The sequence below is a fragment of the Vidua macroura genome, chromosome 3 (assembly GCF_024509145.1).
Source record: "Vidua macroura isolate BioBank_ID:100142 chromosome 3, ASM2450914v1, whole genome shotgun sequence".
Taxonomy (NCBI): Eukaryota; Metazoa; Chordata; class Aves; order Passeriformes; family Viduidae; genus Vidua; species Vidua macroura.
Genome location: NC_071573.1, coordinates 5,193,323 through 5,207,583, shown reverse-complemented (window position 1 = coordinate 5,207,583; position 14,261 = coordinate 5,193,323). Strand labels below are relative to the sequence as shown.

Here is a 14,261-nt window from a genome sequence, read left to right as displayed (position 1 = left end):
CCCTCACTGACAAAGTCCTACCATCATTTGTTCTTAGTGGCACTTGGCTGAGGATGAGTGTGCCTTTTCTTTGAAAATATGCCTGATTTTCACCAGTCACCAAGTCCAGGTTCAGTCCCAGTGGAGGGGCATTGAGAGAACAGTACACTTTCAGAGGCCTGAGGCATCATCATGCCTCTAATCCTTGGTCACTTTCTTCTGAGGGTTTCCCTCTGGCTTCTTGAACCTCATTTTAGCTGTGACCACCATCAGAAGTACCTCCTTCTGCCTGAACCTTATCTGAGCCTGTTCCAGTGAATGCCTCATGATCTTACTTTCTGAAGGATACTAGAAGAGTAATCCCTTCCTGCTCACATTCCTATGGGATTCACACTTCAGTAGACTTCTCATCTTCTTGGTCCCTTCCATGATCTCTTTCCCATGCTGGAGAGACCCAGGCTATTTAGTTAGCTGTTGTTAAGAAGCCATCCCATGTCCTCTGTGGCCCTGGCCATGGCTCTGTGAGGTGGAAATGCCCTTATTGGGCCAGGGTGGAGGAGGGCCAGCACCACAGACAGCTTGGAGCAGCACAGCAGGTACATGCAGTGCCTTGGTGGTTGTCTTTGTTGCTGCTGGTTTTTTTAACCTGTTGCTGAGCCACCAAGTGGACACTGTCACAGAGCTGCCTGCGTTAATCCCAAGACCTCTTTCCTGTCCAGCAATAACTGGCTCAGAGAGCATCATTCTGTATGTCAGATCAAGGTGTTTATGTCACGCTGCTCTTTAGGTTTAATTATGTTTGGGGGTTTTTTAGCATCCAGCATGTTAAAAGTCTTTCTGCATTATGAAATTCTTAAGCAGGTTTTCAGGGTCAACTTTCATTTTGACTCTCATGAATAACAAGTTTCATCTGGAAACTGTGTTGTCATCTTGTTCATCTCTCTCCTCACATCACTGATGAATGTGCCCACCAGCACAGGTGAGGGGCCTGTGGGGTTCACTGGTGACCTTCTGCTTGGGAGGTAGGAATTTACTACCTCTTTTGTTTTCCTCAGTCCTCAGACCACGCATTCATGTGTGTTAAGAGCACTCTTCCCCTATGTCAGTTTGAAATAGTGAGGGACCTTGGTGCAATGGTGGTTTTTGGAAAGTACCAGTGCTTATCCCAGCTGATGCTCAGCAAGGTAACTCCACAGACACTGCATTTGTCACCCAGCTACTGCCTTTGGTGTCACCAACCAGGAGTCACCATGAACTTCTTTATGGATGAGTGAGCAGAGACCTAGTCTTGGAGAGCTTGATTTCCCCTTTCTGGGTACTTAGAGTAAGTATTTGTGTTGGCAAACTGCCCATCTAATCTGAGGACACTGAATGTGGAAATGCAGCAATTTTTAATAAGGAGAAAGCGGAGAGCAGCGCCGCAGCCTCTGGTATGCTGCAAACAGGTTTTGTAGCCGTGTCAACACATGTGCAAGAGAGGCTCGGTTGCCCCGACGGGTCCAAAGGAAGAAGGTGTGGAGAATAGCAAAGGTAGATACAAATCAGGCAAGATAAAAATCACTACAAGCTCTTTTCCAGTTGCCTGTTGCAGAAATGCTGCCTTCCCAGAGAGGCAGCAAATAGCGCAGTGCTTGGAGGGCTGGTTATAGCTCCCAGCTGCCCTGCTGAGATTATCAAGGAGTTATATCTAGTTTGGGTGGGATTTTTATTTTCATCCAGGACAGGGAGGCAGTTGCAGGACAGTATGTGCAATGACCTCCCACTGGGTTGTTTCCCCAGGCTGCATTGTTTGGACCATGAACACCCATGATGTTTTTGTGTATCCACAAAAGGCTTGTCCCAGCAGGGCTCAGCTGTGGATCCACTGAAGGTGAAGGGTCCTGCTGGCTGCCATGGTACCATTTTAAGACCCTGCCTCTTTTTTGCTTCATGTTAGTTGAAGTTTAACTTTGAGAGCAGGTTTGAGGTGCCTGGATCATGGGGTGTGTTGTGTGGCTTTCTGAGAAGCTTAAATCACAGCTCAGCATCTTGGTCTGCACCACATACAGCTCTGCAGGAAAGGTACTTGTGTGAGTACCAGCATGTCTGTTCTAACTAAATCCTGACTCTTCTCAGGGTTTTCAAACGGGTTTTAAGCTTAATGTTATTACAAAACATTTGTAGAAACTGCTCTTTTTTTTTTTTTTAAATGTCTCCAAAATGTGCTAGTTATTGTAGGGCCTGAAGTTGAGTGCACAAGAGTTAGCTTTGAAGGGTTTAAACCCCAGACTTGAAATGCCTTTGTCTAATAAGTTATGAAGACTGATGAAACCTCTTTTTTAAAAGAGCCTGAATATTGATGCAGGCTGACTATTGGTTCCACTTTAGAGGTGTTGTTAACTATGTTAAGAGTTGATCTGCTACTGTGTACTTGTTTTAAAAATAAAATAAAACAAACACACGTATTAAAAGTCTGTTCTTAATGGGAGTCAGCCATTCAAAACTCATTCTGCTTGTTGCACCTCTCAGATAACCCAGCCTGGCTTTACATCACACTGCAAACAACTGTGTGTTTGCTTTCAACAAAATAAGTTGGGAGTTCGGTGCTTTTAAAGTGCTGTAAGAGTTAAAGAGAACCAACATCTGTTTTTGTGTTGTAATGCTTCAAGGTGTTCTCACCTTTGGACGGAGTCTTTCAGAGCATTGTTTTCAGAATAAACAAATATTCACAAAGAGAGTTCTTGTATTCTTGGAGCAAGAAATGCGTCTGGTGCGATTCATTGGAAAATAGTATTTAGAGAGTGCATTCTTGACAAGGAGAGAAGGTTTTTCAGGTAAAACCAGTCTTCTGCTCCTACTGATACAATTCTTCTCTGCTCTTGAGTTTGTGTCTCAGCTGGCAATCAGGAACCTTTTCCATGGACTTGTAGCTGCAGCACATCTTGTTAGTTAAGAGAGGGATGGGGTGGAGATTTCTTTTATTTCAAGCACCAATGTTTCAGGCACGTGCAGTGCTATAGCTGTTCTGTTTGTTGTGCATGAAGGCTCTCTTTTTCCTGCTCTTGGTTTGCTGGTGCATTTAACAACTGTCCATTGATATTCATGATAATATGAAAAACCTATAAATAGAATTAATGGGCAAAATCCTGAATATTGTATGGCAACTGTTTTAACCAAGGAAGGGATATGGAGAGATGGTGGCTGACATTATTCCTTCTCTGTGTGTTTCTGCAGGAAGAGAAATAGGATTGTTAAGAAGCAGTAGGTATTGGCAATAGCATGTTACTGTGTGATATTTCACCCTTTCGTGATCATTGTTGCATAATAATGTAACTAATTAACCTAAAGAAAGTGCTCACAGGGAGCCAGGAATGTATAAAAACACAAGTAACATTCATTGCACGGTAATTGTGAGTGGCAAAAAAGTGACAAAACAAGAAAAAAAAAAGCCTGAAGCTTTTAAAGGAAAGCTGATATTTAAGTAGCCGGTGATGAACTGGAATTCAGTGAGTGTTTGGAGAATGTGTAAAGGTTAACAAAATTGCCAGTATTTTTGTAGCCTGGGTGACTGGTGGGGTACAGCCTGGGCACACAGATGCTCTGTCTGAGCCTTCAGGACCTACAGGATTGCATCATTTGCTGGGGTTTAACTTTGCTCTTCAGAGGTAGCACCTGGTGAGCACTCATCGTCCCGCCATGCCCAAGATAACAAATAACATGCCAAGAGAATACAAGTGGTGTTGGTGAATATGTCACGGGCAGGCTATGGCATATTATTTTTCCATGTGTGTGGTGACAGCTTTTATGGCCTGGCAACAGATCTGCCTCTTTCAAGTATTTTATGTGAAACTTCATGAAGCCTCCAGCGGTCAGGTGTTGCCAATATTGCAGGTGTGTGCGAAGTCAGTGAGTGGCAAAACATCTCTTAATGCCCTGTGCTGTAACAGCTGAATGTGTGACAATTTTTTTCCCCTCCCTTTCCATTTAAAACAGAATGCTACAGATAGCTCCTCCAACTCCTCTCAGAAAAGGGAACAGCCTGTGCGAACTCTGGCTTCTCCTGCATCCTGCGAACATCGAAGAATTTGCACTCGTGGACACCTTCACGACCATTACAGCTCTGACCACTACCATCTAGAACAAGTAAGGTTTCTTCCCAGTGTTGCTACCTCTGTGTCTGCCAGAGTTTTCTCATGTTTGGTTTTTCTTCCACATGCCCGAGACAGCTTCCTCCTTTTGCTCTCCCCCTTTCCTTCTCATTTAGCTTTAAATGGCTTCCTGTTATTAAAAAAGGTGTGGGGAGGGGGTAACACTGCATGTTATGTTGTACCACGTGCACACAGGCCAGTGTAGGACTGTGACAGTTGTACTCCCTCATGAGCCAAAGGCTGAAAAAGTCTGCGATGGATCACGGTGAAGGGCATATAAAGAAGGAAAGACAAAGTTGCTAAGTATTGGCTCTTCAGGAAGCAAGGAGACAGTGATTACCAGTAGCAAAACGAGCTTATTTATCTTTTCTCTCTCTTCATCTCCTTCCTGCTTCCACAGTCAGTACCACGATCCTACCGGCACGTCAACTTTCCAGATGATGATGAGGAGATAGTGCGCATCAATCCTCGGGAGAAGATTTGGATGACTGGCTATGAGGATTATCGCCATGCCCCAGCACGAGGAAAGAACTTTGATCCTGATGACATGGACTCCTACGTACGTTTTGCCAAAAGCGAGGCCTCGAAACACGAATACACTTATCCTTACGTAGACAACTCGGACTTTGACCTGGGTGAAGATACCAAGGGTGCTGTGATAAAGACTCAACCTGTCAAATTCAAGCCCAGGCGGAAGGAAGATGGTGAGAGGTCGCGGTGCGTGTACTGCAGGGACATGTTCAACCACGAGGAGAACAAGCGGGGTCAGTGCCAGGATGCTCCAGACCGCGTCAAGACTTGCATCCATCGAGTGAGCTGTATGTGGTGCGCAGACACTATGCTCTATCACTGTATGTCCGACCCAGAAGGAGACTATACAGATCCTTGCTCGTGCGACACCAGTGATGAAATGTTTTGCCTCCGGTGGATGGCCCTTATCGCCTTGTCTTTCATTGCTCCATGTATGTGCTGTTACTTGCCGCTTCGGGCTTGTTACCACTGTGGGGTCATGTGCAGGTGCTGTGGTGGAAAACACAAAGCTGCTGGATGACTACAGATGCATTCAAAGTGTTAGGTTTTTCCTGTAGTTCAAGGAACACGTTGGTTTTGGAGCACTGAGGTCACTCACTTTAATGCAGCCACTGTGCCCGACAGCATCCGGAAACCACCAGTTTGGATCACTTTACATTGGGTCGTCTGGGGCTCACACTGCATTGATTTGCTCATCAACTGTTCTAACTAACTAACCTACAGCATAGACTTTTGTATTATTAATCTGTAATCAAAACAGACTGTCTTGTACATGTTTATATTTTTTTTTTTTTTTCATTTAAAATGAGTTTGAGAGAAGAACTGCTTTAAATGGTGGTGGATTGTAGAACATCTCCAGGTTGTGTCTGTCTTGCCTCCGCTTGTGCGGTACCAACGGCGTGTTAGCAAGCTTTGGCATTTCTAGAAATGGGACGGTGTAGTGAATGAGATCTCACTTGGAAGATATTTTAACTTACCGTCAAGCTATTGTGTGTGTATAGAAGGTGTGCTAGTAACAAACTTGTACCACAACACAGTATTTCTGTCACTGGTTTTCTTTGGGTTTTTTTGTTCTGTTTTCCAAAGCTAAAATAGCCATCTAAGCTGCAGTTTCTCTTCTAGGGTCCATCGTCATTTCCTTCAGCAAACATCTTAAATTATTTCTCTGTTCCTAAAGCTCTGTGAACAGAAAGTAAGGCTCAGTTACCATAGTCACATAGCCATTGAGAATCTGATAGTCCTCCTTACCTGTAATCATTTCAGACCACTACTTGGAAAGGGAAACTTAAATTTTAGGCTTTTCTCTTTTCCCTGAATAGCATTGGAAAAATGTGTTTTCAGAGCTCTGCCCAAAAAGAAAGGGAACTTCATCGTTAGACAGCAACGTAGAGATCTGTGAAAAAAACACTAAGGTTCCAGATGAGGAAAATTGTTGATATGCAAAGAATTACTAACAATGCAATGTCAAAAGCACTATTATGGCAATTCTGGGGAAATGCTGCATTAAGTGGTGGATTATATGGAAAATCGTGTGTGTTTGTTTTCTGTATACATGAGCATGAGAACATTCGCGTCCACTGTAGTAACAGCATTTAGCAGTCCAAGCAGGTATTGAAAAATCCAAAGCCAGGATGTTAACTACCACTTCCAGTCTGTGACCTGCGGTCCCAATCTGCCAGCTTCTTCCACATCTCTCAGCACGCTGCTGTGAGCCTGTGTGTGGGATGGAGCACGTGAGTCCTTGCAGGAGCCAGACTGAGGCGTCTGCCTGGCTTTCCCCCTCCCCAGTTCACCACCCAGGTTTATCAAGTGGATGCATAAGGTGCATACAGCAGGATAATATTACTTTAATTTTTTTTTTTCTTAATTATTATTTTTTTTAATGTCATGTTGTCTTGTGTACAAGGCTTGTAATTAGCTTGGAAAAAGAGTATTTTTCTAATATATTACAAGGAATAGCCAAATAATTTTTATTAAAAAATAAAAAAAAAAGATTTAGCGCAGTGAGCTCTAACTAGCATAGTACAATCCGAATACTTTGAGGCAGCTAGGGATTGGCTTGTCAAAGCTGGCACTGCTGTTCCTGCCATAATTTCTTTCTGCAGTAAATTGCCAGTGGTCGCATGTCCTTTCCCTCCCTCTATTGCACATTGACATCAGTCTTAAAAGAGAGGATTTTTTTTTTTTAATAATTAATTTGCCAAATAAATGTAAAAGGAATGCTTGCCATTCTTTCTTGGTGGAATGTCCCAACAGTTCCTCTGAGAGTTAATCACAGCTTTTTAGTCAACCGTAAATTAAGTATGCAATGTGCTTATTATACACTATAGAGTTGGGTAGGTTTAATTCATAGCAGTTACTGGGGATTTTTTCGGTTGGAGAAAAAAAAAAATTGAATGATAGTGGAAAAGGGATGGAGTGTTACACTCTGGGTGATGTGTCTGGGTTTGCTGAATGAAATATAAATATTTTGTGCCTAATAGCAGTTGACAAATCTCTCAATGGTGTCTAGTAAACATCAAGCCAGCCTCGTAAAAAAATAATTAATGAAACAACCTTTTCCTTTTATTTCTGTTCTCAAAAGTTGTTTCATGTAAACAAACATCTGTAAGATCTTCTCTCTATAAAGCACAACACTACAAAAAGATCTTACAGTTTTTTGTCCGGTCTTGAAGTGCCCCTATTTATTTAAGTAAAGTAGACATACTCCAAGCCTTTCTGTATGTCTGAAAATAAAAGTTATTAAAAAAAAGTCCCTCTTTTTTATTTTTTTTTCTTTCCCTCCTTCTTCCCTCTTCTCTTGGGTTTTTGTAATACTTGTAGATTTTGCTGCGTACGTTGTTTGGTTCGTGATGGCAGTGGTGTAAGGGCACAAGGATAGAAATGGGTGGTTTTTTGTAAATATTTCTCCTTAATTTCCACACTGCTGCTGAACAGTGTGTAGCATTCTCCCAGTCAGCTTTGCAATACTGACATCAATCATTTGAGAGAAATTATTCAGATTTTATTTTTGTATCTGTGGTAACAAAAACATTAACCAATTTTTTTTTTCCTGTTGTGGAAAGGTTTTGGTTTTTTGTTTGTTTTTTTTTTCCAAGCTATTGCTCACGTTAACAAATTAAAGTGCCTGAAGCCTCATCATTATGTATCTATATACTAAAAGTTAAAACCCTGTTGTATTGATTTTTATAAGCCTTTTTACCTCTGTGTAAAAAAAAAAATATATATACAAGTGTATGATGTACATTTTAGTTCTTAACTTCTTTTTTTATTGTTTCTAATATGTATGATCAGTGTAGCTATTGCTTTAAAATGTACCATGTAAATACAAATACATCATATCAAAATGATGCCGTTTATTGTCAAAAAGATGCCGTTTATTGTTGTTGGTGGCTGGGGACTGAGGGGGAAACAGAATGGGGGCATCTCCAGAGCTCAGGGTTTCTAAGGAAAAAAACTGCTTTATTTTACAATTCTGGGTGGCAAAGGCTGCTAAGCCTTGGGCACAGGCCGTTCTCATCCAGACACAGCAAGGGAGGACGAGGATGGGTGGGTTTTTCCTGGTGGATTTTAGGTGGTTTTTGGGTGTTTGGCGCATTTGGCGGGAGGACGTGGCCTGGCAGCACCAGGCCCCGGTAGGCCCTGGCAGCCATGGCAGCAGCAAAGGCTCCCTCTTGCTCCCCCTGCTCTTCTCCCCTGAGGCCTCACCCCACACACGGCTTTGGGCTGAGCTGGAGGTGCTGCAGGGCTGTTGTTCCTTGATTTGACTTTGTTTCACCTCAGCAGGGCTCTGAGGAGGAGCGGGGAGCAGGGCAAGGCCGCAGATGTGGCTGCTGAGCGAGGGCCGTCCCGGCTGCTGAGGGCACACGAGCGGGTTTGCAGCCACTGGGAAGGAGAGATGCCTGAGGTGCCTGGCACTGCCATCCCTGCTCAGACAGGTTTAGCATGGAAAGAGAATAACCCAGTTTAAATGGACACCAGGCTGCCACCAATCAATGGGGAAAATCAGGGAGAAACCAGTGAGTATACCTGAAGTTTTATAATTATTTCCAAGGGCTTGGTCAGGCCAACACCGACCACATCTGCAGAGCCCAGGTTTATTTTTCCATAGGTAAGTGATAACGAAGCTGTTGCTCCTCTTTTATGTGCTGCTGGTTGTTTTGCTGCTGAACAACAAAGCTGCCTCAAACAATATGTAGGAGAGGGGGCAAAGAGCACACTTTCTATTCATTTGTATTTGTTTACATATTCCTAGAAACGTGATGTGCTCACATTAAGATTTCTGTGCACATTTATTATACAAGTGATGGTATGTGTATGTTTTTTTAAAAAGACGTGCAGCCCTTGTGAGAAATGCTCAGTGTGGGTCAGGTGCTGTGTTCAGGACTCTGCACACAAGATCATTCAGTTTGTGTTGGTGTTTGACTCTGTCAGCAGCAAAGTTGCAAAGTATTGCTCACAGTCCATCGCTCTATAACTAATGAACTCCAACCCTATTCCCTTGACCATTTGGATTTAGCCCATCCCACAAAATGCCTGGCTAAAACTGTGTTTCTTGCAGCCTGCAATGTCCTCTTGCTTTCATCCATGAATCAAAGGTGTTGCTTATGCCTGGAGATTTCTAAACTGAACAAGAAAATAATCCATTTGGGCACTGAATCTGTGTAAAACACAAGTGCCATCAGGATAGGAGGCACCATGAACATCAACCAACTTTCTGCAGCATAATTTACTCCTGTTTGTCTGGGACAGGTACTGTCCTCTTGGTAGCATGCAATCACAGAGACTGAGATTGGAGAGGACACAGATACTGTAAGCTTTCAGCCATATGAAACCATGTGTTGAATATTTTATGGTTTAAAAAAAAAATCTAGTTCACTAGTAAATGTAATACAAAATACATTTTAGAATAAAGTCCTCACCCAGGCTGAGTTTTAGGGTCTGACAAATGCAGCTGGGCATTTTCTAGCAGGGACTTGACACCAAGTGTGCAGCTACCATTGCCTGGCTCAGAGTGGCTCTCCAGGCATCTCTTTTCCCTGCTTAAGCAGCAGCTGTGCTGACCCAGCTCACACCCAGGCTTTTCCCCTGGGGAGGCATTCTTGGTTTCAGACAAACCCAGTTCCACCTGTGTGAATTTTTCTCCTCGTAGCCTGTGAAACTAAGGAGTCAGAGGGGTAAGGAGAGGATCTTCTTGACTGCTCCCTCAGGAAGCCTACAAATGCTTCTAAGAAGCCTCTCCTCGTAGAAGCAGCATCAGGTCAGGAATGGCAGAGTGAGTGGAGGGCAACTGCAAGGGGTAACCAGTGTGGGTCCCTCCAGCTTTGTTCTTCTCTAAGGGACAAAGGTAACGAGCATTTCTCAGCAGTGCAGCTGCCTGGCATTGCCTTCAGGGACAGGATGCATGAGGGGAGTTCACCTGGCCTCCTTTATTCACTGGGTAGGAGGTTTTTCTCACTCTGCCTGGAGAGTTTGTGATTTAAATGGGCAAAACTGGCTTACTCCTCTTGTGAAAACAAGTCCAAGAGTTTGAATGGCTTCCATAAAGTCGTCTGGGGGGTTTGTGACACAGTCTGGCTTGGAGTACCCTGAGCACGAGTTCACCACCATCTTCATCCAAAGGTTATTTCTCCTGTCATCCTGGAGATTAATCAGGAGGTTCGGGCTTTGCCAGGAGCCTCGCTGCATGGAGCACAAACCAAGCTGCCAGCAAGGGGTATGTAAATCTTCTTTCTCTGCTAATTCCACTTAAAAATGCAAATTTGAAGTAGCTGTCAGGATGCCTGGAAACAAGAGGTATCGTTGCATGTGTTCTCAGTACTTATCACAGACAGAATTTTGTCTTCTTGTAATAAAAGAAATGCAGCCTTTTTCTGTGAGAGCAACGAGGAGATGCTTTCCTTTCTTTAGCACATGATGTTAGGTGAGTTAACATCCTCCTAACACCTTGTCCTTTTCCAGGATGTATTTAGGCAATTAAATTCCTTAGAATCTTGATGACATATGTGGAAATAAATAGAAAAATGTTTGGCTTCCACCCAGAGACAAGATATTTAAATGGTGGAAAGTATGTGTGTATTTTTGGGGTCATATACTTAGATCCCCACAAATATTTTTAGTTGCTTTCCTGCAGTAATGCACAACCATCCCATGCCATTCATCTCATTCCCTGCTTGTAAATTCGTTTAGGAAGAGTTGACAGACTTTGGTTTGGCTTCTGTTAGATTCCAAGCCTGCTGCCTAACGTCATGTGAGACGGGATCTCACGGCAGCGCTCTGGGTGGTTGTAAGGAGAAAGGTTTGTGAGGACTGCAACACATCCCATCTCTCTGCCTGAGCCATCACAGCTCCGTGCTCCGAGGAGGCAAGGAAAGCACAAAGTGATTTTCAGACTGAATGTAATTCGTGTAATCACCCAAGGAGTCACTGGTGTTAGGAGTAAGTATCATTGCCTCGGGGAGCAAGAATTAATGCATACTTCAGGATGGATAAGACATTGCCAAGTCATACACAGCCTTAAGCTTAATTCTTATCTAGATTACTTTATTATTAATTACATAGAAAATGTCACATGAACTGCCATTCCTTTTTTTGCATTTTCTGAGCTTATGTCGTGATGAGCTACTGAATTGGCCAACATCTGTTTTAAGGCAACTGACAGGACTATCAGGCTTACTGCTTTGAGCAAGCACTTTGCTGATTTTCACACTCTTAATTTCCTCACTTCAGTGTTGTGCCAGTGTTATCTTATTAACTGATAGAGCTCTTGATGTGACATTTCAGTCGTAAAAAAGAACAGGGATAGGGAACTTGTCAATACAGTGAGACCCTTGAAGTATCAAGTCTGATATGTTTCCAAATGTACCCTATCTTCAAATCAGAGATTTCCAGTATGCAGATTACATTTAGCTCCGACCTCATTCAGAAACTAAAAGCTCAGACACTTCTAAAGTTTGAAGCATTATCATTCCTTGTGCCCCAGAGAGTAATTTCCAACTTTAAAAGCTCAATTCCAGAGCAACTGAACGCAAGTGATTTCACTTTAAAAGTGCTTACACTTTACAACTTCCTGAGAACAATGATAAAAGCCAGGTTACAAAGTATAACTTTCAACCACATTTTGCAAAAGTGCAGGCCACAACTTAGAGCAGAGAGTATTTTGGTGTGGGCAGCCAAAAGAAGCAGTACTCTGCTGGTTTTCTTCAGGAGTCTGAACATTGCAAAAGTCAAATCCCAATAAATTAGTATCAGAAAACTCTGAACAGCTAAAACAAAAAAAGAAATAGAAGTTAGGACTGAATGCAGATGCAGGAAATATGGTTCATCCTAGATATGAAAAATAAGAAATAGAATCTTGGTTTTTTATTCCTTTTCTTTTGAGGGATACCTAAAAGGAAGCTCCCATTGTCACAGTAATCTATGGGTATGGGGTCTGATGTTCCAGCTGGAATGCCCCCAGCAGATTCCATGTGTTCCTGCCAGGAAGGGCGGATGGTCTGTGCCTCCAGGAGGAGAGTTCAGACCAGCAGCATGGCTCAGGCTGTCAAACTGCAAATGTGTATATGGATATGTATATACATATCCTTTTGGAACAGAAATCCAAAATTACCAACATGATCTAAAGGCCTAAGTGATAGCTACCCTCTAAATAACTAAATAAGAAGGTAAAACTCCAGCTGGACAGCTGACCCTGGTGGCTTGGCAACAATGAATGGGGTTTTCTGTGCAGTGACCCCAAATCTTGGGGCTGGCTACAGGATTTCTCTGTTCGCTTAATGAATAGATCTCAGTGAACATCCTCATCTAGAGCATAACCCCAGAACCTTATTAAGTGGTTGAGCCAGCCACAGAAATGAGAAGGTTTCCAAATAGCAAGCAAAATAGCAGTAGGATGAAGCAGAGAGATATATTCTGCTCAGAGGAGATTTCTGCTTTGCTGCGGCTCGAGGGTCATGTGCTGGATGGTCAGTGATGCTGTTTCTAGGCGCCCATTGACTGGGCTCTGGGGAAACCATGGGCATTTTGGCAAGCAGGAAAGCCTGTGCATTCATTCATCTGTCTGAAATGGAGGGGGTTGTGGTAAGCCATTTGGCCAGAGCAAGGCAGCCTTTGCAACAGTGCCAGTTCCACAATTTAAATACAGTTTCTGCCACAAGGCTGAGACATAGTTGTACTTCCACATGTGGCCAGAAATGCCACAGGCCTGGAGCAGGCTGCAGGGTGAGCAGAGTCCTCACACCTACCCCTGTCTTTGCAGAGAGATCTCTGCAGAGAGATTTGAAGGGCTGCAATGTGCCAGAGAGGTAGCAAAAATACCACATACGTTTAATTTCAAAACTAGCAGCCATCTCCAATGCAATGCTATTTGCTGCATTTGTGCTTCTCTAGACTTTGAATAAATGGGCTCCTTCCAGCAACAAGTAGGAGACAACTGGAGACTGTTCTCCAGTTCCCCTGAGGTAAAATCCTAATTCCACTTAAGTCAGTGGCCAAAGACCCATACACTAAAGTGAAGCCAGGATTTCTCTCCTGGGATTTGAAGGGTTTGGATGCCAGTGTCTTAAGGCTTGGCACCCAAAGCACCTCCTCCACTGGCAGCTCTCTGAGGTGAACTTCCCATGCTCTTCTTGTTCAGCCTGGAGGAGACTGAGGGAAGATCTCACCGCAGTTACAACTTCCTCAGGAGGGCAAGAGGGGCAGGCACTGATCTCTTCTCTGTGGTGACAGTGACAGGACCCAAGGTAACAGCCTGAAGTTGTCCAGGAAGGTTTAGGATGGATGTTGAGAAAACTTCCTTCATCCAGAGGGTGGTCTGGCACTGGAACAGGCTCCTCAGGAAAGTGATCCCAGCACCAAGACTGACAGTTCAAGAAGCATTTGGACAACACTCTCAAGCACATGGTGTGATTGTTGGGGTGTCCTGTGCAGGGCCAGGAGTTGGACTATGGTGATCCCTGTGGCTCCCTTCCAGCTGAGGATATTCCATCATTCTCCTTCCCCCATCCTCCTCAGAGATGCTGGATGCAGTAACAGTCTACATCCTTAAAAGGGGATTTCTTCTACTTCACTGTGCACCAGCTCCCCAGTTCTATCTTAAAAGGACTGTTTGAAATGGGAGCCACTTTCTGCTGCTGCAAAGGAGCAAGTGTCCTAGTGACAGCTGAGGGTTTTGTGGGACCCTAGGATCACTGATTTTAAACTTAGCATTCGTTTTTTTTTTCCTGTGCCAAATTACCAGGACATTTCATTTACTTGGACCTTCACAAAAGAAATATAGGTAGGAGGAGTAAATAGGTTTGACTTAAAAAGTGACAAATTGACACGGAGGTTCCCTCAGCCACCTTTCACTTGTTTTTGGCAGCTTGCAGGGTTTCCAGCTGGCAGCAATTATTTCTGATATTAGGTTGAAATTCCAATCAAAGATTTTTTTTAAAAGGCTGAAATGGTGCCTGTGTACTAACATTCATTACCAAAAGGTCCTGCAACAAAGAAGCACCTCTGAGAGAACTGTGTTTTCAAACCCACTCACATACATAACATTTTAAGAGCTGTCACCATCAGAGCACTTTTTATGGCCAGTTCCTGAAGGAAGTGGTTGTAAAGATGTGGCATGGAGAGCAGCAA

General features: G+C 43.5%; 1 protein-coding gene across 1 annotated transcript in view; it reads left to right on the top strand.

Annotated features, from left to right (window-relative positions):
- SPRED2 (sprouty related EVH1 domain containing 2) overlaps positions 1-7,987 on the top strand; it is a 59,389-nt gene extending 51,402 nt beyond the window's left edge. The window contains exons 5-6 of the mRNA XM_053972412.1: positions 3,952-4,101; positions 4,507-7,987. Coding sequence (XP_053828387.1) covers positions 3,952-4,101; positions 4,507-5,157 — 801 coding nt within the window. The 3' untranslated portion in view covers positions 5,158-7,987. The remainder of the gene's footprint in view (positions 1-3,951; positions 4,102-4,506) is intronic.
- The last annotated feature ends 6,274 nt before the right edge of the window (positions 7,988-14,261 follow it).